General features: G+C 49.4%; 1 protein-coding gene across 1 annotated transcript; it reads right to left on the bottom strand.

The window, feature by feature from the left end:
• Nucleotides 1-550: 550 nt before the first annotated feature.
• Nucleotides 551-19,483, bottom strand: LOC108622875 (zinc finger protein ZIC 4). Its single transcript, XM_018020981.2, has 3 exons — nt 17,815-19,483; nt 2,189-2,358; nt 551-1,817 (listed from the first exon to the last, which is right to left on the bottom strand). The coding sequence occupies exons 1-3, from the start codon at nt 18,791-18,793 to the stop codon at nt 1,491-1,493; spliced, it is 1,476 nt and encodes a 491-aa protein (XP_017876470.1). The 5' UTR covers nt 18,794-19,483; the 3' UTR covers nt 551-1,490.
• Between the last annotated feature and the right edge of the window lie 5,660 nt (nt 19,484-25,143).

Below are 25,143 nucleotides of genomic sequence, written 5' to 3'. Positions count from 1 at the left end.
TTTGCTCTTGCTTCTTTTCCTCCACCTCCGCCAACCCTATCCTACACGCGCGTACGCCGTATCTAAGCATCTCTCCTCGCTATTCCTCGTTCGACTTTTTATTCGCTTCGTTCGCTCATGTATCGGGCTTCTTCGAAAATCGAAACCGCATCTCCGTGCCTTCATAACTATGTGTATACGCGATTTCGAATAGCGAGTGCCGCGGGCCACTTTGGCATCGGACAAGAGTCCTCTCTTTGCCCAACATTTGCGAGCGATTCTCATCGTTCTCAGCGTTTAAGTAATTTCTCGACAACCGAGAATCAATCGTGTAATATCTTATCTTTGAGCATTTTTTTTCCCAGCCACAGATCACCGACAAGTAGATAATACAAACTGCGAATAAGTACCTACATAAAAAGCGTATTACCTAACTCATATCGTGCTTACTAGTAATTAATCATTGATACGTAGGGATATCGAGTTTCGATAGACGTACCTTCGTATGGGTGAGAAAGGAAACCGGTGTAGAAGGATCTGATTCCGAGGGATAAACTAATTTATCTCTTAATATGTCGCATCGTCAATATATTTCGTATCTTTGCAAAACAAATAGGTATTATAATATGATACAGGTATGGTCGATGATAGAGGGCTTTCCGTCTCTTCGGTCGATCTAACTAAGCATTTAAACAACGGAAATAGTGGTAATAGTGATTATTACTATTACGATAGCGTCTTTCGTCTCTCTCTCTCTCTTTTTCTTTCATACGCACACGCAGGCATGCACGGTATTCGTATTTACACGTTATCACACGTAACAGAAATATCATAGTAATACAATATTTTACAAGCGAGATATTTGTCCCCGCTTATTCGCCGTTGTCTCCTGCTCGACCGCTCCAACCGAGTAGCAATGACGGCCACGATGATAATTATAATATTATATATACAACAGATAGAATAGCGCGATTCTCTTGAAGTTTTTGTTTTGACGACCGATCAACCGGAACTCGTAGCCGTACTCCATGGCCCGCGGTTGTCGCTTCGTCTTACCCTAATTCTAATGCGTATCGTTGCCGTTGCCATCATTTTTGGTTGGTCGAAGAATGCGCGATGAGTCCACCGCACCACGGTTTGTTTCTCTTCCGACGTCTTGAATGCTTCAACGACTACATAGTAAAACACTGAATCCACATCGCTGTTCCGGCACTTTGATTACGCGTACACTTCGTACAATCGCCACGACTCACCACCGTCCAGATTCTAGATAGAGGTAATTGTCTTTTTTGGTTTGGCCGATCAGTTGTGATGATTGATTTATGGACGATCGAATGCTGGCGGCTCTATTCCGTCGAGAAGTCGCGAGTGGAAACCCCGAAACGTCGATGAACGCTGTTCCATTCTTCGGATTAGCTCGCACTTCTCTCCTCTTCCGACTTGGTAGGTTCCGGGAAAGCGACGTGCGTCGAAGAGCGAACTGTCGAAAGAGAAATTGGCGATGGATTCGTTTAGTAGGCAGTAGCTTGGTGATGCATCAAGGGGTTGAAATGGTGCGGGCCGAGATGATGAGGCGGGGGTGGTCCCGGCAGCGGACTGTGCTGAGGAGGGACCGTCGGCGGCTGGCAGACATACCACTCGGTCAGTTCCGGGCCTCTGCTCGAAGGATGACTCGAAGGTGGCGGGTTGGTCGCGGTCGTTGTCGGGACGACCGCCGGCGGTTGAGGAGATTCCGTGTGTCCGGTCACCGACAAACTACCCCCGCTGCTGCTGCTCTCTTCGCCCTCGCTCTCGTAACCCCCTCCTATTTTGCCCTCGCCTAGGGTCATGCCGTGCACCTGGAATCAGGAGGCGGAGCTAAACGTTAACGTTAGATACATACATACACATTAGCATCACTTGTTATTAGGGTATCTACCTTCCTAACATGCTTCGACGCAAGAACGCATGGATCTGAGCGAAGAAACCGGGATAGAGGAGAGACGACTGATCGAAAGTCGCAAACCATGCAGGAGAGAGAGTATCTTTTTCTCTCCGCTTCTTCCGATCTTTCGTTCGTCATAATCTAATGGTTACGCGACTGGTTTCCGCGTATTGCGGTCGACGAGAATCATGGAGAAACACGAAATATGCACGAAACTATTCAGGCAACCTACAGTTCTCGTCCGCGTGTAATTAGGGCGGAGCATTTTTCCGAACAGGAATGTACCTTCATGTGCTTGCGCAACGAGCTTGGATGAGTATAAGATTTGTCGCAGCCGGAAACTCGACAATTGTAAGGCTTGTCGGACGTGTGGACGTGACTGTGCTTCTTGCGGTCGCTGCTGTTCGCGAACCTCCTCTCGCACCCGGAGTATTCGCACTTGAACGGTTTCTCACCTGAAAGAAAAGCGTATGAGAATTAAAGTAGTTGTTGATTCGATTCGTGGGATGCGCGACTTTAAAAGTCGTTCCGCGATAACGATCTTTCGCACCCTCTTCGACGACGTATCGCGAGAGAGAATCGAGCTATCGTTGTCTGGCACCCGAGCCGTTCGAAGTTTTAAGGAAAAACTGCCGGTGTGCTCGGTTATTTACGCGAGCGCATTTCCATCTGGAACAGGCTAACTACTCGTAATTACGATTATCCGGAGGCGAAACGAGATCCTGATCTACGCAACGAGAGTGGACGCCCGCGTAGACGTAACGCGTGTACGCGACGACGAGTTGCGAGTTGCGAGGCAGACAGGAAGAATATTTTCTTCGGGGCAAAGTGAAGTATCTCGCGGAAGCTACGATACGCTCTTCCAGACGGAGGCGATTAAATCGTATCGCGAAGCGTACTATCGCGATTTCCACGATATCTCGACGAGCACGGATAGAAACGCTCTCACCCTCGTAACGATATCGAGAGATAAGCGGGTTCCCCGTCTGCGCGAACGCGAATCACCGCCCGGCCGTCGCTTCGTCGCGCGTCGGTCCGCGACGAGACCGTGTGGCGTGACTCTTATTTATTTCCACCGGAAGTCGACTGGAATATATTTTACCGTCGGCTCGCACCCCCGACCAAGCCTGCCCGCCCGGCTCCCAGCCTAGACTCCCCTTTTCCGGGGCTTCCTCCTCTCGACGCTTTCTCCGTTCCGAGAAGTGCGGAGACGCGCGAACAGGAAGCGCAAACTTGGGCGGATTTTTTATGGGGAAAATGGTTGCCAACTTCGTCCCCCCGCGTTCCGCGCGACGGAAACGGGGAAGCCGATCGCGAGCGCACGGAAGAGCTCGGTTCGGATTCTAGATATTACCAGGATGATATCATGATCCGTTGTGGTAATCGAGACCATCTCGTTCCAATATACACGTACCTCGCACGTTCGTGGCACGCGTCGCTGGTCAGCGTTTGCATGTAATCCGTTCGAATTCTTGCATTCAATTCTCGAAAGTTACGTGCTCCGAAATCAGGAGTCACACATTTTGCTCGAATACCAGAGCAGGTTCGATGAATTCTGTATTATGGGTACACGTCCCAGGCTAGAAGAGAACGTATAGTGTCGGTCGACCGACTCGTGGCGTGCTCCTTCCAAAAATGGGACGATTAATAACTTTTGAAATCTGTCGCTGGCAGGGTCGCGAGCCCTCTGCATCGAAGGAATCGAAGGGGGACCAGGGAAGGAAAGGAAAGGGAATGCAACGCTTCTCTCTCGGTAGCGGGCGCGTTGGCAAATAAATAGCGGATAAATAAAAGCTCGCGTCTCTGGTACGTGGTACGTGGTGCATTCTGACTGTGGTACGCGCGCGGGCGCGGGGTCGCGTGTGCAGATGGCAACAATATGCCGTGAAATATTGCCTGGTTCCTCGTGCGCGGGGCCTGCACGCGTGTGCGTCTTCCATCCGATACCAGCGGACCTTGATACATACGTAGGGTACGCGCGCGCGAAACAGCGTACCTTCTCCTTCTGCCCCTGCGATTTTACGACGCGCCGCGATTTTACCCGTGATTCGTACGCGGTCTATTTCGAACATCTCTTAACGAACAGAGGCGTAACGAATATGCGCGTGCCCGTTTACCTGTCTATAGGCGATGTTACTCGACGTGCAAGAGTAAAGGAAGCGGTAGTCGCGATGAGAAAAGTGCACGAGGGAAGAAAATACGGGCGCGCGGACAACGAGAGGCGAGGAGAGCATCAGAGTCTACTTATACTATCTTGGTACGAGTGCGACCAACACGTAGACGCGCGGTAGTATTTGTAGGTATACGCGTAAAGCGGAGATTCATGGCGCGGGCAAAGGGGAGCCTCGAAGAACGGAACAGGGAAGGGCAGTATACTTGGCGAAGGGCAGCGGCACAGGCACCGTGTTATGACTTTCAGGATGGGGAGGCACAATGGCCCAGATCCGCGCCGGATAAAATAGTTGTTATAATCGTTTTGGCTACGGTCGGGATCGAACGGAGTTGATTGCGAGAGTGACTACGTGATATGTACCTAACGACGGGGAACGGAGAGAGGAAAAGAGTACGAGAGAGAAAAGGTTGATCGCGCGCGTTTCAATTAGCAACGATGTAGTATTCATTCGTAGATAGGTATGTACAATTAATCAGTCACCGTGCAACGAATTTTTATATTTTTAAAAACCGTGAGAACTTATTCGCGTTTTCCCGTAATCATACGTAGTGCTTTATTGTAGCTACCGCGTACGGCTATTTATTGTCGGCTTCGCGTTCGAAATAAACTCGTGAATCGCCGTTGGTAGCAAGTACGTATACATACGTGTAAGATAGGACAAGTTTGGAAGATTTATCGCCGATATACTTCCGTCCGTCGAATGCGAAGAGGCTCTTTCTATACTTCTATCTATACGGTACGGTTCGCACCTCGAAGAGATTGGTACTACAAAGGCAATCTAGAATTCCATCTTTCCTCGAACGCTTCTTAGTAGGAGATTCATTGAACCGCAGTTTTTGGAAAATCTCCGGAGTGATATATGGGCGTACGCTATTGTGTTGCTTTCAAACTCTCGTCTTTCTCTCTCTGGCCTCCGGTCGCTCGCGCTCCTCCAGCATCGGAGGATAATGGATGATTTTTCGCGACCATTATGTCCGAGCGGGACACCGGGTCCCGGGTAGAGGCAACGTCGAACATTGTTGCGGAGCGTCGTAGAAAACCAAAACGTTGGCCGCTCGTTTCCGAGGCTCGGTTTCGGTGTTTGGCCATCGATACACCTCCTCCCTTTCTGGATCGTTCTCGACCCTTACGACGACCTCTTCCTATTATCGAAAGGTTCTCGACTGGATAATTTTCTTGTTATACGTTCGGCATTAGCGAAAACCGAGAAATCATCTCGATACCTGCGACGGCAGGCGTACCTCTACGTATCTCCACCGCGTGTCCTAATCGGTTGTTTCGGCCAGATAAGATCCATGTAAAGTCGGGTCCGGCAGATCGCGCGTCGGATCGATTTTGAGACGGATCGGTGCGGCGAGATATTGGATTTAGATAAATCCGAGTAGGTTCGCGTTTCGTGGCTCGATCGCATCGCATCGAACCCTCGTATTCCCGTTTCTTTCCCGGCTTTTCACTCTCCCAAATCGGAATCGTTTGTTTCGATCACCGTCCCGGGCGACTTCTGTCTCTCCTCGTTTCGAGGACAAACGGTGTCGAGTGATTCGCAACGCGAACGGCGGCGCGAGCCACGGAAAGTAGTAACGCGAACACCGTGGAGACTTTCGGTTTCGCCAAAGAGAAGAGCCTTTAAAACGGATGAACGGTTCGCCGATGCCGAAACATCTGTCGATGGTGCTGTCCCTTTCAGACTCGCTAAAGCGGAATGATAGGTGCATCGACCGGTAGTCGCGTTTATCTACCCACGGATTTGCGGTTCTTTTTTCGCCCGGTTTCCACTCGTAAGACTGGGTTTTCTCCGACCTCTCGACTTTTCCCTTCTGCTCTCAACCGACTCGGCGTAACAACAGGAATGTTTTTAGGATCGTCCTCCCGTTTCCGGGATCGTCATCTTCCCTTTCGTGTTCGAATCTGCAGCGCGCGGAACTCAGATCAACCGCGACGGCAACGCGTTCACGCTTTTCACTTTTTCTTCTTTCCGTAATTTACAAGCTGCTCGAAACGAGTAGATACGTCGAAATAACAACGACTGGCATTCCTGGAAGGACAGTCGGTCCCTCGTCCACCGCGCGACTCTCATTCCTTCCTCGGAGGCTGGCCGTAGCAAAAAATCGCGGGGAAATCTTGATTTCTCTTAAATTCGGTAGCCCGGTGTCCCGCACGTAGGTGCAGTTTAGAGTCGTATATTCTTGGCCGTTATCTGAGCCGAGTCGGGAGCCGTGCAGCCGCGCGCCAGGACCAGGGGCCCCTAGAAGTCCGGAACGCTACCGTTTCGTTCGCACAGGATCGCGCGCGATCTCGCCTTTTTCCTGTTCTCGTCGACGCGCACTTCGCCGCGCCATATTACCACGCGACGCTCATACGCGTTTACGTAAACTCCGGCTACGAAACGTGGAACGCGGAGCACGCGATTCGTTGCTGTTACCGTTGCTACACCACTGCCGTCGCTGCCAACCGATCTTCCCTCCCTGCGTCTCGCTTTTATCCACCAAGTCCTGATATCGCTCTTGTCCCTCCGTTAGCTTGGGAGTCAGATCAAACCGGGAGATTTTCAGAAACCACCGGCATAAAAGATAGGGGCGCCATGCCCGCGGTATGCCGTTGCTGCCCGTCTAGAGTTACCAGGATCGGCACCGATTCCCTGCCTCTCTCTCTCAGATTTGTCCTTCTTCATCGAAGCGAAATATTCGACGGATTTTTATTCCGCTCCGTCCGCGACGGGCGTGATTCGATCCGATGATCGCTGGATCGAGGGAATCGCGACGCTTGAATCTTTATTTCGATGTAGCTCACGCGAACCCTTCGCCGAATTTCTACTGGCAACGGACACGCGCGAGTAAATACGGCCCTGTGGCCACGTATGCAAAGCACGGGTTATTTATTCGCGGACGAGAAGTGGCTGCTCTTTTTGGACACTGACCCGCGCATAAACGTACCACGTAGATGGTACACGGTGCATAGCCGCGCCGATTCACCGTGATCTTATATATGCCTGCGGGCAGAGGTACCTATCTTCGTCTTTTTTAAGGGAGGAACGTAGAAAATACGATAAGTAGCAGCTAAAAAGATGGTGTGACAGCGGCGCGTTTTCGACTCCGATCGAAATTTAACTGATCCGGGGTGTCGTCGATCGGGGCGTATCGAGGCCGCATCGGATGCCGTCGTACAATGCGATACGAATCGTACCCTTGGGTTCGCGCGTTCGATAATAAGCTCTCTCGACCCCGCGTAAACAGCGTCTAAGCGCCTCGAACGACAACACCGAAGCGCGTGCCCCTCGCCCTCTCGACGGATGGAAAGAGAGAGGATGAGGATACAGGTAGCAGCCGAGTATATACGTATAGAGAAGCGACGCAGCGACGCACGCTCGAGGGCCTCTCGACGATCGGCATTCATGGTCGGAAGCGTAAGTAGGTGCGAGCCCTTACCCCTCGTTCAACAGCCACTGAAACTCTCGTCAACTTTTGCAGCGAGACCGCGAAGAAAACGGCAAACAGATTTTGTCCGAGGCCCTTTCTTCCCCTCGGCTTCGAAATCTAAATAGAAACGAAAGAGGGTTGCGGCGGCCGAGCTCGAACCCGCTTTGTCGCATCTTTGTGCACCGGTGCTAAACGGCGAACAGCCAACGAGAAAGAGAGAGAGGGAACGAGGACTGCGGCTCGTTAGGAGTCCTATTCAGTCAGAGTTTTCCACGAAAGAAACTTTTCTCGTGAAACGATTCGGATCGCCGAAAAGCCTCTGCGCGTCGATCGAGAAATTTTCGCTGAAAAGCGGGGGCGCGCGCGGAGGAAGAGAGCCGTCTAATTGCGAGGATGGAAACGAGAGGCTGCGGGATTTGAAAAGAAAACGGCGATTAGCATTTCAGGTTTCGAAACCCGGAATCCATTGTACGCACTGTATTTCGAGTGCCGCTGTGCTTCGTCGTACTTACGATTAGATCCGCTTCCACACGGCTGTTAAATCCTCGACGGTTCTCACTCGCGTTTTCGCCACGCGTTTACGCGCCGATTCTTCTCGTTGGCGTTTACCACCGATCGCGTTACAACTTTTTTAAAACTATTCTCTCGATCAAGAGACAGCTTCTCGCGAATACACGATCCGATCTGTGGACACGTTCTCTCTGTTCCTTACTTACTCAAGGAACGAACCGAGGAACGCGAGAATCGAAAGATCGGGAGGGACGATTAGGATCGGGGAAGTCGTTATCGAGAAGAACGTTGATCCATTGTGGGACGCCGAATTAAACGCATTTTAGTCACGGTTAATTTGGTTAGTCTTTGGATTAGTCGGAGTCGTTAATAGATCCTGTTGCGAGATCGATCGGTGGGTACCTTCCTATTTATTGATCGTCGATGATTCAACGTTTTCTCGCGCGCATCGCGTACGGCGGGGGTTTCGATCGTCGACCAACTTTCCGACTCTCGCGTCCGCCTTTTCCTATCCTCTCGTCGATTCTCGAGGAACGAAGTCGCCGCGACCCGTTGGGCCGCGTGTGGGCCAGTTTCAGGCTTATTAATGAACACCGCCGCCCCTTTCTACCGATTAGCCACAGGGCGTGGCGGGAAGATTGCTAAATCGGATCGCGTTTACAACGACGTGAGCTACGGAACATCGAACGTTAAACCGACGCGTTCGACTCTTCGCGTTTGCCAAGTAACTTTGTTCCACGAACTTTCGATATCCGCTGTTCAACAGCGTACGTAGAAGAGTGATCGAAATATCTACTACAGTTAGTCGACGGAGTGGAACGGCGAGAAGTTCACACCCTCGCTCGCCTCGCGTCGAAAGTAAGCTCGATCGAAACGAAAGAGACCGACCGCGTATAGTCAGACATACGCGCATAGTAGTTGGAAACCCTCGCGCGATTTCCTTTGTCCCGCGAATACGAATCGGCCCATACGTCCTACGTGGTTCGTGCGCTTCGTCTTTCGTCCCTCGTTCTTCGGGCAGATAGGGGTGAGAGTCGTGTTTTTGGTTAAGTTCGGACGGGGGCCGGGGGGCGAGGGTCCGATCGGTGAACGAAGGGGAAAGGATCCGAGTGGGAGATTACGCGCAATGTTTCCCACAGCGCGAGGAGTTGTATATTTTACGATATGGCGAGCAATTTGACATCTCGCGCGAGACATAATTCACGGCCGTGCGTAGCCCGTTGCCCGTGGCCGCCCGGTCCCTGGACCTCGCCACCCTCCTACGGTCTCGACGATGGCGACTCCTCCAGTTCGTGTGCGCCCATCGACGCAACGTGCGAATGAACGCAACGGGAATAACTCGTGCGCCCGCATCGCGAGTTTGAATCGTTCGTAATATAGTTTCGAACGCGAGCAAAAGTTATGAACGCGTCCACGGAATTCCTCCACTGGAAAGAAGAACTCGATGAGCGACGTCCGCAACCCTTTTTTCATCGATCGAACGAAAACGCGTTGCGATCGTTTGGGCAAACAGAAAACAACTTTATTTCATCGCGAGTAGTTCATACGCGGAAGTTGGATTCTAATCTGAACGAGCGCCGAGTAGCTAGCGCGAGAATTACCTGGCAGCGAGAGAGCCGAACACTCGCTCGCACGTCTTTTTACTCATTTTTTATCGTTGATACTCCGTTGGCGTGCTCGCGCGTCGTTTCACGCTGGAATTTTATTTATCGAAACTTTTCGCTCCCCGACGCGTTCGTCCGTGCCGTTTTTGCGCCTCTGATTAATGTCTCCTGTTTCAAAATCCAGTCCGTGATAGATCTTCGTCGACGTCGATTACGGTAGATTCGAGATACGAACAATTCTCCGACCGCTCTTACGAAGCTTTTGGTTAACGCTCGTCGAACGAACAAAAACTGTTCGTTCTTCCTCTCTGCTGGGTAAAATATACGCGGTCGTCTTTCGACGAAACTTTCTGCTCGTCCGCGGAACTTAAAGATCTTCCGCGACGTACAGCTATGCACGGAGCATGGGAAAACTATTCTATGGAAAAAAGGATCGAGTAACCGAAGTCGGATCCAGGTACGATGTTTACGGGACAGCAGCTAGGATGGAAGGCGAAATTAAACCAAAGCGAAGCTGTTAATTATGTCCAGCGTGAAGGCACTTACGTAATCGACCGAGCAGCGTCCGGTTATTTCGTTCCCGACCGGCGGCGTGCCGCGATCCGGATAAGTTCTCGCGTTCATTACGAACAGGATTCGTGGCACCGGCATTGACTCGTCGACCAACGGTGTCCTCTGCATTCCTAACGAATTCTTTCGACGTGTTCCCTCGCCGGGAATCAATCTTAGAACAACGTCAGGCGACGAAGTTTTTTCCATTGCCGTTATCGGAATACGTAGGTCAGGTTGTATTTGTATATCGGCAAGTATCCGTCGCGCCTCGACATTACGCGGTTGGGTAGGCACTCGCGTCGCGAAAAGCGGAGCAGTGTCGAAAGTTCGTCGATCCTCGTTCTCGTCGGCGTCGAATCTGCGCACCCATTTAAGTGAACGTCGTGTTCGTTATCCTCGTCCCTTATCATTTTATCCTCCTCCGCAACGACCCGACGAAGGAAAAGATGGAAAGAAGGAGCGAGAGAACGGAAAAGGAGAAAAGAGAAAGAGCAGGCGTTCGGCATTCCAGAGCCCGGTCTCGACCCGCGACCCTCGCCCCCTAAATCATCCGCCGCGGCTAAGCCGCAATTCCGTTTTGTTTTCTCTGCTCTCCTCTCCTCGCGTCATTTCTTCTTTTTCTCCCCTTCCTCGTCCCTCTTCCCGCGTCTCTGCTTTCTCCGTTTTCTCTCTCTTTTTATTTTATTTTTATTTCCCTCTTTCCCCACCCCTTTTCGACCTTTCCTACCGGACCGAGAAGACAACCCGTCGACCCTTCTCCTCCCATTTCTGTCTCCCTGCTTCTATCGCTGCCGTCGCGTCGTCGTCTTCTCTTCTCTTCTCGCGCTCGTGCCCGTGTACGTTTCGAACAGATTCGATGAAGAATTCGACTGTGGGAAAGAACGAAGGCGGTCGCGACGCGATTCCAGCGAATGCCAACAGTGGCGTCGGTTCCGTCTGCGTAGGTATCCGAGCAATGAGTACCCGGGTTCCAACCTGGTACGATCGATGACCTACGGGCCGAAAGGATTTCCTCAACGGCGACGGATCCGGAGACACGTATTTCGAAAAGAGGACCGCGAAAACCGCGATGGTCCAGCGATGATGAGCGCGGTAACCCGATCCCCAGGCGTATCGTAAAACGCAACGACTACTCTCGTTTGCCGAGACGAGAAAACGGATCCCCGATAGTCGGTGTCGCGCTCGGCGTTCGGTGTCCTCGTTTCGAACGCGTTGAATACCCGATTCCTCCGTACCGCGCCGGTTCTACGACCTACGGCTGGCTGCCATTTAAACGGCAGGAAAGTATAATGTTACGGACATACGATATTTTCTCGATGATCGTCATTGTGTCACGGTTGTGTTTAGCGCGTTCTGTTTAGCTACCGTGCCCATATACTCGGGAGCCGGCGCGCTGCGTGCGTCGCACGGGCTGTTCGCCGCAACTGTAACTCGTAACCGCGACTGCGAGAGAGAAAGGGAGAGAATTGATCGTCGATCGGAACGAACCAGGCGAATCGCGCTCGTTCATCGAAGAGTGCTTCCAATTCTCGCGGCGGGTGTAAACGGAGGTGAAAAAATATCATTCGTCAGATAGCGGAAGCGAGCAGTCGAACGATCGTAAGCACCGTCTTCTCCGAGTATATTCCGCTTGGCTGTAGATGCAAACAGAATAACACACGGTCGCCTAGCACCGTTTAATATTCTCGCTGATGCGCACCGTATTTTCTCCGGTTCGATCGAGATCCGTTCTCTCGTTCTCTCTCGGTTCCGTGTGCTCACGGTTGTACGGACCAGCGGCTGGACGCAACGGCCGGGGAAAGAAAAGACGAAGGCGGAGGAATAAGTGAAACGGGTCGATCCGTACGGGCAGAGGGGAGATCTCGGAGAGTTATTTTCTCGTCGAACGGGCTCATCGCGCGGAGGATAACCAGAAATGTTTGATTTCTTTTCGCCCCTCTCGCTGTTCCCGCGGATGCGATACGTTCAACGTAGTCGATCCTACGCGCTCGCGTCAGCAGGAAATTCCAACGATTATCGCGTACGAATTTATTTCGTCCGATTCCGAAAAAAATCCTTGATTTACAGATAACATCGTTGTGTACACTCCGTTTCCAACGCGGACTTTGTCAAAAGATTTCGAAGCGTATTCGCGTGGACGTTAAATCGCTAGGACGTGTCACACGCGTTCCGCGACGGTAGAGCGACGAGGCCGAAGGAGGGCCGAAGAATCGGTTCGGTTTGTAAACTTTGTGAGAGCGTGAACGAGAAAGGATCGCGACAAACAGGTTTCTCGTTAACGATGCGGAAGCCTCGGCGAGAAGCCTTCGAAACCGTGCGACGCCAAACGTCGATGAACGCGACGCGACGCGCGGCTACCACCGACCCAGGGTTAATTTAATGGAAAACGACGCGCGTCGGCTTCATCGACCTTTTCCTCACCCATGGCCATAGCCCATCGATCCGGATCGATATCGTTTCCTTATTTCGGCCGACTCAAACTAGTCGAGAACGATGACGATCGCGCTAGTGAAAGAGCAAAAAGGGGTGATCGACGCCGTAATTAACTGGTTCTGTTTTTCTAGAAGCCAATCAACCGTTGTATTTTCTATCTGATACGGGATTCTCGATGCGACGCTTCTACCTCCGACGGGCATCGCGCGTCGATCGACGCGGCGCGTGCCATTAACCGTATAGGTCGCTTCCGTTTCTACTTCCGTCTTCTCGCGAATCGTTCACTTTATCCGCAGTTCGCCTTCGACGACGCGTTTCGTTTCACTGACGAGTCGGAAATGTAACATACTTTAGACGAGATGAAAGTGAATTCGTAACGGACGAATCCGGAATGAACGCCGGCAGCGGCTAACCAGTTCGGTTCATTTTGTAGTTCGTTGAATCAGTCCTCACTATTTCACAATATTAGCTTATTTACTTATCATTATTATTATTATTTACTTATCATTAGCCGTTTACTTATCATTCGAAATTAATTTCGAACTATATCGTAAGTACCAGACTGCAGATGTTTATGCAAATTCTTATTTTCCCACATCAAATTAAAGAAACGAAGAGCATATAAATATTCGTTTTCTTCTTTAAATACTACAAATTGTATTTTACTTTGCGAATTAGGCATTTCTTTACATATTACAGCATGCTAGGTTTTTAATTTATTTACAATTCTCATAAATGTATAAACATCCGCAGTCTGTGTAAATACTATGCTCTATCGCGCGGGGCAGCCCTCGAGGGCTCTTCGTGCGCCCCAAATATAGGAACTCGTGAAATCTCTTTTAATGATCCGAACTTTCGACACTCAACTACGAGATTTTCGGCTGGTTTACCTCCGTTTCGATTTCTTTGTCGTTCTTACACCGAACCGAGCCACTTTTCGAAGCGCTACATAAATAGGTCTCCTTTTCATAATTCCGTTGTTGGAAAAGAGTTTCAATTAGTTTCAAAAGTTTACGCACAAGTTTGCGACTCATCATCGTTCTTCCTTCTTCTCGTAGATACTCGCTGTTAGATTTAATCTTTTCGATCTTAGGTACTATTCGCGTACCTCTCGTTCCGCGTTCCGCGTTGTCAGGGATATCTAACAATAAGTAAACGGCTGGGGTCGCGTCCCGTCGTCTCCTACCGATCGATGAAGGTGTGGGCGGGCGGTCGTACGACAAAAGCCTCGCCGAGCAATAGGAACAGGGACGTGGACTTGTTTTTTATCGTGTGGCTTGGTTTTCGAGCGGTACGAGGGAGAACCGCGTTTCGCCGTCGTCTTATCGACCCGTAGCGTTGCCTCATCTTCCGGCTTCTTACAAACATTTCAACGATTCGTTCGCTTTAAAATCCCGCGGCGAGATTCGCGCTCCGCGAATCGATATCGATGAGATAATTTGTACGCTGTTTCTGGAATCCCGATTCTAATCGCCCGGTGCACGGTTTAGTGCGTTTCCGTCTACGTCACAGCCGTGCCGGCTTATCGCGATAGCNTTAGCTTATTTACTTATCATTATTATTATTATTTACTTATCATTAGCCGTTTACTTATCATTCGAAATTAATTTCGAACTATATCGTAAGTACCAGACTGCAGATGTTTATGCAAATTCTTATTTTCCCACATCAAATTAAAGAAACGAAGAGCATATAAATATTCGTTTTCTTCTTTAAATACTACAAATTGTATTTTACTTTGCGAATTAGGCATTTCTTTACATATTACAGCATGCTAGGTTTTTAATTTATTTACAATTCTCATAAATGTATAAACATCCGCAGTCTGTGTAAATACTATGCTCTATCGCGCGGGGCAGCCCTCGAGGGCTCTTCGTGCGCCCCAAATATAGGAACTCGTGAAATCTCTTTTAATGATCCGAACTTTCGACACTCAACTACGAGATTTTCGGCTGGTTTACCTCCGTTTCGATTTCTTTGTCGTTCTTACACCGAACCGAGCCACTTTTCGAAGCGCTACATAAATAGGTCTCCTTTTCATAATTCCGTTGTTGGAAAAGAGTTTCAATTAGTTTCAAAAGTTTACGCACAAGTTTGCGACTCATCATCGTTCTTCCTTCTTCTCGTAGATACTCGCTGTTAGATTTAATCTTTTCGATCTTAGGTACTATTCGCGTACCTCTCGTTCCGCGTTCCGCGTTGTCAGGGATATCTAACAATAAGTAAACGGCTGGGGTCGCGTCCCGTCGTCTCCTACCGATCGATGAAGGTGTGGGCGGGCGGTCGTACGACAAAAGCCTCGCCGAGCAATAGGAACAGGGACGTGGACTTGTTTTTTATCGTGTGGCTTGGTTTTCGAGCGGTACGAGGGAGAACCGCGTTTCGCCGTCGTCTTATCGACCCGTAGCGTTGCCTCATCTTCCGGCTTCTTACAAACATTTCAACGATTCGTTCGCTTTAAAATCCCGCGGCGAGATTCGCGCTCCGCGAATCGATATCGATGAGATAATTTGTACGCTGTTTCTGGAATCCCGATTCTAATCGCCCGGTGCACGGTTTAGTGCGTTTCCGTCTACGTCACAGCCGTGCCGGCTTATCGCGATAGCCGGCGAATCACGGCCACAGCAGCGGCTGCTTTTCCGCATCGACCTCGCATAAATTCGATCGCGCATCTCCGATTCCGATCTCGCCGCCATTAGTTATCCAGGACTCGTCGTAACGCTCCCTTTGGAACGGAGGTTTACGACGTCGTCGATCGTCGTCGATTTCCTGAACGCGCCAACTCGACCACCACCGAATATCTGTGTCCTCGCGCGCGGCGCTTCCTCTCCCGCACGCGTCTCCGTCTTCTCTCCCCTTGTTTCGCCGATAACTCTTCCGTCTCTCTGGTGCGCCCCTCACCTACTCATCCTGAGCCTCTAGCTCTCGACGGAGAAAGAACAAACTTTCTCGACCATCGCGTCGTAAGCGGGCGTAACGAAACTTTTAATCGTGTAATCGCATCTCGTTTCGTCGGCGCGGGGAAGACGTCCGCCAGCGAGGATTCAAGTAGTACCTATTCCAGCTGACTAGCAGAGCGTACGTATGTATACAGCAACCTTTCCATACTTTTTCTCTTCTCGACGGTACGTTCGCCCCTACTTAACGCTTTCGACCCTCCGTCAACGACTCATCCCGTATCATCCCCTTGTTCAACGCGTCTCTAACCCTCCGAAAATCCTGACCAATGCCGCGTTGGGCGAGGGGAGACCGTCGTCGATCCGACCAATCGTCGCGGCTCGTGGCGCACGCACACGCGACAATCGGCGCGTCACGACGCTATTCTTTTTTCTATTCAGGGTGTGTTCTTCGTTTCATCCTTCTTTTTCGACGAGGGCAGCGTCTCTTTATAACGCATATCAATTTATGGTTAATGGCCGACGCCGTTCCAACGGGTCGCATCTGCGCGGATTAACGGGAGCGTTTCTTACATCACGTAGATAGAAACGCGCCTGTACGTTGCGTATCATCCCCCAATGGTTTTTAACGCGAACCAGCCTAACCCACCGGTTCTATCCTACCGTTCGATACCTACTAATTAAATTCGGATGTATGGGAGCGATCGAACGTCAATGGAAGCTGCGCTTCGTCTCAGTTTCGTCAATTTATTATCACGCTCTTATTTATTTATTCATAAACAGGCAGTTCGTCTTTTTTAAATTAGAAAGTACATAATGATTACATTTTCAAACAAGTATGTTGGATACACCGTAACGCACAGTGTTATAAACAGGGAATTAACTGTGGGTGCGAGAAGAGAATCAAAAGTGCCTCAGTACTCATGAGACAACGTGAGACAATTGGCGAGTGTGAAAATGGAGTGTGTGCCTGTGAAAAAGTATTAATGGTAAACAAATTGGGATACGAGATTGTATAGCTAATATATTCTGCCTCAATTCTCACAAGCAGAGTGTCAATGTCTGATTTGTAATGAAGTTGCTGGCGATTTAATATAGGCATCGGACGCTTTTGAAAATGTCACGTCGTCGAACGAATTTTTGGAACGATAAGTAAATCAGACATAGCCGATATCGAGTCACGGGAATATAGGCGACGATGCATATTTCTGACTTCGCAGGGAATTATATTTCTACCTTCTACCTTTTACACGGTCACGTACCTATACATCCTATGTACATAGCTATATTATTAAGTCGCTTCAACTTTTGTGCACTCGAATCGAAGGGAATGCACGCGCTATCGTCAGGTAGGTGCAGTAACCGTAAATGCGCGGCAGCCAAAATATTTGTCCTTGTTCCGTGTTTCCGCGATGTAGAACAAAGAATCGTGGACTCGCTTTTGTACGGGTCGCGGCGAAGAACGCAGGATGAAAGCGGGCAGGGTGGAAGTGTTTGGGCGATAAAGGGGCATCGTGAGCGTACACGCGCGTGAAACGGGGAACGCCTGGAAACAAAGGGCGAAGTCGCGCGTGAAACGTTTTTTGAAAATGCCAATTTATTTCGAAAGGGGTGCCGAGCGTGATCCGCGTTCGTTCACCGCCGCACCGACTAAGCGAATTTTAATTGATTTCTCTGCTCGCACACGGAGAATCTCTTCTCTGTATTGCCTCGTCGCAGCTACAGATTTCATTTCTGCTTCTCAATGTGAACGAGTCGCGCTCCTACTTCTTTTTCATTTTTCCGTCCTCGTTTTTTTATATCAGCGAAAATAAAATTTAAGCGTTTTAGCGTTTTAACCGAAATTAAGCGTTTATAATTCTATTGAACGATAGTTGATCGCGGTTTGCGTGTATCGGAAGGAATCTCGCGACGTGACGGTCGCTGTTTGCGCAAGAGAAAAGAACGACGGTTGGATGGATGGCGTCTCTCCGTCGCTTCTGGGGTTTCGAATCTCGAGCACCCTATTTCACGACACGAATATGCAAACGTGATAGAACGAGACGATATACGGACCGGGGATTTCTTAATCATTCTCCGAAGAATGATCATCAGGGTATTGAAACAGTCGAGGTGTTTCGCCCGGCGCGAATCGAATGAGACAGTAGCTATTATGGAGGGTGATAGACACCTTCGTTATTGGACCGTCGCAACGCTCGGTTGGATTCGATCTCTATACAGTTGTTTAGTTTTGGCCTTAGATAACGTGGATACGCGTGGATACCTTCGTTTCCACGATGCGATCATCGAGACGTACGCGATAAGACGAAACGAGCATAGTACTCACCGGTGTGCGTCCTTTTGTGTATCTTCAGATTCTCGCTCCTGGCGAAGACTTTTCCGCAGCCGGGGAACGGACAGGGAAAGGGTTTCTCGCCGGTGTGCACCCTTATGTGATTGACCAGTTTGTACTTGGCCTTGAAAGCCCTGCCGTTACGCGAACATCCCTGCCAGAAGCACGCGTGCGTGGTGCATTCGGGTCCGCCCACGTGTTCCACGGTGAGGTGCGTCACGATATCGTGGAGGGAGTTGAAGAGCTTGCCGCATAGCTTCCTTCCGGGTCCCGGCGCGTCTTGGTCCACCCACATGCAGGACATCTCCTGCCGTTGTCCGCCGGCCGCGCCGCCGGCGCTGCCGCCACCGCTCCCGGCACCGGTTCCGTTGCTCCTCATGTATCTCAGGAAAGCTCCGTGCGGATGATGACCTGGATGCCCGACGGCGGGATGCTGTTGGTGATGGATCGACGCCGGCGTCAGATGCGGTGGGGCCAAGTACTGGTGATGATGCGGCGGCGGCGGTAGCCTCGAGTCCTGAGGATAGTGGCCCGGGTAGTGGCCCGCCGCGAGAGGATGCTGGCTTGGATGGTGCGGGAATTGTTGCATCGCGGCGCCGGTCCCGTCGTGGTGCAGCGGCGTAAACAAGCCGAGGCCGCTCTCCGGCGTGGTGGGATTCGCTGTGGCGTTGAACTCGTGCTCGCGGCGCAACAGGAAATCGCGAGCCGCGTACCCGGGATGATGGCTCATGTGATGGCCCATGTGCGGCGCCATGTGCGACGCAGGATGAGGATGATGAGGAGGATAGCCTTGGGGATGAAAGTGATGATGCTGCTGGGACGGTGCCTCTCCCGGTGCCGCCGGTTGTACGCCCGAGCCGGTGTCCGCCGCGGAGCTCGCGGACGAGCCGGCACCGCTCGGTGACAGTTTAATGCCGAGATTCGCCAAATGGTGTGGGTGCGAGGAGACGCCATCCAGAAAAGCGTTCATCATCGTGACCGGCGGGGCTGCGAGCTACGGTCGCTTTCCGCTTCCGTTTTCAGTACCGATGTCAGTTCGCAATTATATCGAGCCCGAACCGAACATGTCTTCCCTAGCCGCGGCACTCGACGTACGCGTTGTCTACCTGCACACCGTCCGCGTAATCGCGATCGCTACCGCGCTACAGTTCGCACCGTTCCCACGACTTCGCACCTTCCATTCGTTTCCTCGTTTCGATTTCTCTTCTCCACTGCCACCACCTCCTCCACGCGTCCTTCCTCCTCTTCTTCTTCTTGTTCTTCCTCTTCGCCTTCTTCCTCCTGCTCCTCCTTTTCTCACAGGTAACGAACACTTCTCTTTCGACGAACCCAAACGGACGCGGTGCGATGGCATCGACGCTCTAGAAACGATTCGCTCGTCATTCGCACGGACCCCACTCGAACTGCACTTGCGATTAAACGTTAAACGGACGGTCCGATCGCGCGCGTCGGCGTCAAGTCTGTTCGTCGTCGCGTTCCGGAACTATTCCCGAGCGATTTCGACATTGCGACTCATGTTCGTAACAACGACGCGAGGCGACGCGACGACGATGTTTACGTCAACGATGAGGAACGAACGTTTCGCAGCGGAGATCGCGGAACCGAGGGAGAGCGTAAAGTTCGTAGCGTACCTTGCTGCGCTCACAGCGGGACTGAGAACCGAGAAGCTCCCGCCGCGGAGCGACTCGCCTCGATTTCGGCGTTTACGAATCGGGCTCCTCTGTCCTCGTTCAACCCGTTTGCTCCTCTCTCTCGCTCCGTTTCGCCTCGTCTCGCCGGCTGTTTCCTTCCTTCTTTCTCCTCGACGGTTTTCGACGCTCGCACCGTTCAACGCTCGCACGCTATAGGCCAACTGGATCGACCGTTTCGGCGAAGATCGTGCATTCTCGGCGGGACCGTCCTTCGGAACCGCCTCTTACCCTTGGCGAACTCCACTCGTTGCCCGGCGACGTACGTTCCTCGGTGGTTACCAGCGTTTCATTGGCGCCGCTGCCGCCAGTACAAATCGAATCTTCGTTTCTCGTTTGGGCCTTTCAACAGTCCGCTCCGTTACCATTCGTCGCGACGCCAACCATACAGCGCGAAACACGACCCCGCCTCCGGACGCCCGCGCTTATCGCGGGAGGATTTCAGAGGGTATGGTCGCGATACCACTTTATGTACCTCGCATTCGCGCTCGGATCGAGTGTTTCGACGTCCGCGCAATAGTAGCCAGTTTCATTCGCGAGACGTTTCGGAATTTCTTAATTAATAACAATAATAATAATAATAATAATAATAATAATAATATTTTATTAAACGGGTATTAACCCATGTATAATACATAAATCTATAAATAAAAAGTACATAAGTCTATGTATAGGTACAAATTTAATAACGTAAATGAATGCGTCTATTTCGGAGGAACCGTTTGCTTATGCAAAAGTTGTTATTCGAGTCGTTGCTCGACCCGGCTTCGTTTCGAAGCTTTACCGCTATTTCACAGTATTGCTCCGGAGGCAATAGGCGTGGGAAAAGTAAGGGAATTACCTACTTTCGACCCTTGTGGAAACGTCTACCTGTCCGCGATGGCACAGGCTTACCTGCGTCGACAGGTTATTTACAGAAGTCGCGAGACCCGATAATCTCTTAACCGATGAATGACACCCCTCGTATAAAAATAAACGCGAGGTTGTTTGCTGAAACGAACTATTTAACGGGGTAGAATGGGACCGATGATTACAATGGCTTACAGTTACTGTTTCTACGACTATTTTACGTTAAGTAGCTAATTTATGTACCTGTTCATTGGCTTAGATTCGTTGTGAACGAAAATCAACCGACGGGAACCTGGAATGTTTATGACACTCGTTCATTATCGACACACGTTCTGTCCTACATTCAATGCACTTTTCATGTATTGACAACTATATAGTCACTAATTTAATTATTACTCTCACTAGGTCTTTCAACTCTCTTTAGTTCTTCCGAGTTTATTTTCCGGAACCTTTAATTGACTCTACTCTCTTGTCCTTAGTCCTATTGTCAATCTTATAAAGGAACATACCCAAGTGTCATGCTCCTGTTTTGAGTACATTATGAACAAACGAATTGTACACTTGCATGGTTTTTAAATAACGACAGGCTCTTTAACTCTGATATGCTTAAAATTCGAAGTGCATGTAAACAAGTTACTTCCGTTAAAGGTACGCGCAGGGCGAGAAGATCCTAACGGTCTAGTCTGACTGACTGACAGCTTATGGTCACTCTGTAATAAACCGATTAGCAGACTAAGAAACTGGAATTTACACCGACCATTCTGTCCTTCTTCACTACTTGTCCCAAAAATATTTATGATCTCTTTCATACTTCACTCCTATTTTTCAAAGTGTCAAAATTAATAATTTTTATTGTTTGCAACTCTTTTTGTTTTTGAGTTCAAAGATAAACATTTCATTTGATCCATAATTTACATATGGTCCTTCAGCAGCCAGAAATAAATTTTGAAGAAAAGATGCCAGCATTTTATTAGAAAAATTGACAAAAAGGTCGCATATTTTAGTATATTATTTATACAAATGGACTTTTGACAAATCTATTTGCACGGTTAAATTTATCGTTTAGAAACATAAATTTTGCGATACTATTAAAGAAATTAACTTGTAAACAATGTAAGTCGCAAGTCAAGTAAAATCCTATCAAAAAGTATCAAAACCATTTAATAAAATATTAGAAATTACGCATTAAAAATTGGTTAGAAAATGCGTTGAACAATTTTATAAACCTTCTTTTTCTGTAAATATAATTTTCCCTGAAAGTTTATTGTTGGAAATCTTAAACATATCTTTGAATCGCATTTCTTAAGCTTTTAGCAGATATCTTACGGCTCACCCAACCTTAAATGGTACCTCAAATTCTACATTCAAGCTTGAGAAATTGTATCAGACCCATCATAGTTAAATCTAGGTAATTACATAGCGAACGCTTGGTGTACCGTATACATACATTTACGTTACGCGTACGGAGAAGCAAATAGGTGTTCCGACGGAATGTCAACGTTTTTTTATTCGAATGAAATCGCTTTTGTTTCGCTCAGAGCCCTGTTCCGCTGCACGCTCCCATTGGATATATTAACGAAACTTAATCATGCGCGTGTGAATGATGCAAACGCATCGAGTATTTAACGGGGTGCCTCATTGTCGTGGGAAAAAATGACATCCCATTATGTACGTAATGGCCACGGTGGCTGACTATTCCATATTAATAACCGTCATAAAGCCGGACTCGTGGCTCCTCGCTGCACTTAGGAGATATACGCGTCTGAATGATGCTTTCCATCCACCTTCTGTCGCTCGCGAACCGCTTGGTACGGTGACCCGTTCCTCCGACGCGATGAACGCCAACGGACTGCACGACGAACGACGTCACTCTTCCTCCTAATTCCGAATCGTTCTTATCGATAGTTTCAACGCGTTTACGGAATCGAGTCCAAGAAATTATGAATCGTTGACGCCTGCTACCATTTACGATGTGATCGATGATATAAATCGGACGTATGCGTGAATTATCGCGGACATTGCGGTTAGTTCGGTCAGATGGGCGGAAGAACGGACGAGGTTTAAGAGAAACGATCCGCGTTTATCGTATTCCAGATCTTGTCTCGAAGTCGTTAGAAACACGAGGATCTTTGTCGGCCCGTGTCGATACCTTGTCTGATTCGTGTTTACGTGGTAACTTGTTCGGAACCTACCGCGCTGAGCGTTCCAGATGCATTTTCCTCTTGCCGGCTCCTTTCTTGCTGTTTCGGCGAGAGAACAAAAGACGTCGCGCGCCCCCCGACTCATTTTCGATTTCGATCTCGTCGATCGCGACGATAATCGCGTTTAGGGAACTGGACGAAACGAGCGGACAATTCCCAATGAGTATGCGTATCTATTAGGTGGGAGATGCGTTAGCGACTCGGAGACGTGGAAACCGGAAAGAGAGAAGGACTTGCGACGCAGAGGATAGTTCGGTTGGAAGGAGTGGCAGGCAACCGGTGGTAAAAGATTCGTAGCGATCCCGAGCGATGGACGTTTAGATAAGAATCGATCGAGGTATAGATATCTCGGAAAAGGATCGCCGACAGAAATCTTATTAGGCTGGTGACCGTGAAAATGAAAAATCTTCGGAATGTGATAATAAAATTTATTTATCCTTTCTCGTTTCTGTCCCCCTACAAACCGCATTTATTCCCGGTGATTCCCGATCGAATAGATGGGATGGAAGCTGGAGACGTGGTCGGGGAACGTCCACCGTCGAGAGCGATCAAATATTTCTTCTCATTCTTCATAAACGCGAAGGGAGATGTGCTCGAATTCGTTACTTCCACGTATTGTAAGAGAATCGTGTCTCGTTCGGAGGCTCGAATTGGAACCGGGAAACCTCGACTCGGAAACTTTCGTAGAAGAACCGTTCCAGGTTTCCGACTGTGTCAGAGATCTGGCGTCCTTATTGATTCTCGCCTAACATTTCATGCACATATTTCCTTCGTCTCAAACAAGGCTTTCAAGATGCTAGGCTTCCTGAAACGTTCATGCGGTCACCTCAGGAGCCTCTTCACTTTGCTAACTTTTTACAATCCTCTTGTTCTCTCTCATCTTGAATATGCGAGCATTATCTGGTCTCCGAGAATATCCAAACTCCGGAACATTTTGAAAGTCGTTCAGCGTAAATTCTTACGATTCCTTTGCTTCTGGACGAACGCTCCTGTTACTATCGTCCTATGTTATTTCATTTTAAATTTCATCTCAATCACTGTTTCCACAATCACTGATTGTGATCGTTGGCTTACTACTGCGTAACTAATCCTAGCATAAAACAGCATTTTGTATAAATAAATAAATAAATAAATAAATAAATAAATAAAATGGCAAGAAAAATGGAAACGAGTGCCGATCGAGAAACGGGTGGATCTCGGGCTCAGAGGTCGGAGGAAGTCGTCGTCGTCGTCGTCGTCGTTGTCGGTGGCGAAAGAGCGATGCTTTTCGAGGGGGAGGTGGAGGCGAAAGAGGTTCTGGCATCTGAAACAAACTCTTGCCCCCAACCACCTTTATCCGCCGTATTTTTCGCTGACAACCTCCTTCTAGCGACTTGATTTACGACTCGCGTCCCCAAGAATGCCAGGATAGGGTGAACAAAGAAAAAAGGAAGGAAAAGAAAGACGTTAAAAAACGAGGAACGAAGGTGAAGAGAAAAACCGTTTTTAGGAAGCATCGATATTTAAGTATAGCTGGACGCCTCACGCTGTATAAATAGATCGACCGATCGATCGATTAATAATAAGCAAGCTCGTCTACCGTCGCCTGATCTCCGATGAAAATAGTGGATAACGTAAATAGATGGAACGGACGAGGTAAATGGGAGAAAGGGGATGGGACGTGGCGCGCCGCGGCGACGACGGCGGCGTCTGTTGTCCGTTTTATCGTTTCATTTGTGCGTCGATGTTTGTCCGGGCCGCGAACAAAAACGATTCGTTAGGCGACTTACCCCCACGATGGCGGTCTTACCCCTAAAAAATGATCGTACACCCCCCAGTGAGCAACAGATGCAACTTCCCTCGCTGGGTTATCCCTTGACCCTTCGTCGCGAGCCGTGTCTAGGTGTACGAGTAGATAGAACCGTGTAGCCCGGAGCTCATAGAAACGACTGACATAAGTATAGCTACAGTTACACACGTTTCCCCTTGTCATTTTTTCACTCCGCATGCCTCGTTCTTTTCTCTTTCCCGAGGAGACGATTTCGTGACATTATATGACGATTCACCGTCATTACAACGGCGATAATCACGCATGTGTCTACGTAACTAAGCCAATGAGACAAGTTTGGTGAACAACGTATTTAATCTTGGAAAAGCGGCTCGTGGTCTCGTTGGGACCACCGAAACGCTTTGCTCGAAAGAGAAATGTAAATGAGTCGTAATTAGAAGAATTCGTGGTCGAAGAATCTGTCTAACAATAAGACAAAGGGTGAGTCGTAACTCATCCGACGCTCGCCACGCCCCGCACCCTACTGCTCCCTATGCTCGTTCTCGACATCTCGGTCACGTAGATTCGAACCGTGCAACGTTTCCATCCTCGTCGTCTCTTCTCTTCTCTTCTCTTCTCTTCTCTTCTCTTCTCTTCTCTTCTCTTCTCTTCTCTTCTCTTCTCTTCTCTTCTCTTCTCTTCTCTTCTCTTCTCTTCTCTTCTCTTCTCTTCTCTTCTCTTCTCTTCTCTTCTCTTCTCTTCTCTTCTCTTCTCTTCTCTTCTCTTCTCTTCTCTTCTCTTCTCTTCTCTTCTCTTCTCTTCTCTTCTCTTCTCTTCT

This window comes from Ceratina calcarata, unplaced genomic scaffold (genome assembly GCF_001652005.2).
Source record: "Ceratina calcarata isolate Rehan_Ccalc_2016 unplaced genomic scaffold, ASM165200v1 scaffold25, whole genome shotgun sequence".
Taxonomy (NCBI): domain Eukaryota; kingdom Metazoa; phylum Arthropoda; class Insecta; order Hymenoptera; family Apidae; genus Ceratina; species Ceratina calcarata.
The sequence above is the reverse complement of the archived record's forward strand: the minus strand, read 5'-3'. Positions and strand labels throughout refer to the sequence as shown.

Coding starts and splice junctions, on each gene's coding strand:
- LOC108622875 (XM_018020981.2), bottom strand. CDS start 18,793: ATGATGAACGCTTTTCTGGATGGCGTCTCCTCGCACCCACACCATTTG. Junction 2,359..17,814: donor ACACAAAAGGACGCACACCG/GTGAGTACTATG, acceptor CTTTTCTTTCAG/GTGAGAAACCGTTCAAGTGC. Junction 1,818..2,188: donor CGTTGCGCAAGCACATGAAG/GTACATTCCTGT, acceptor TCCTGATTCCAG/GTGCACGGCATGACCCTAGG.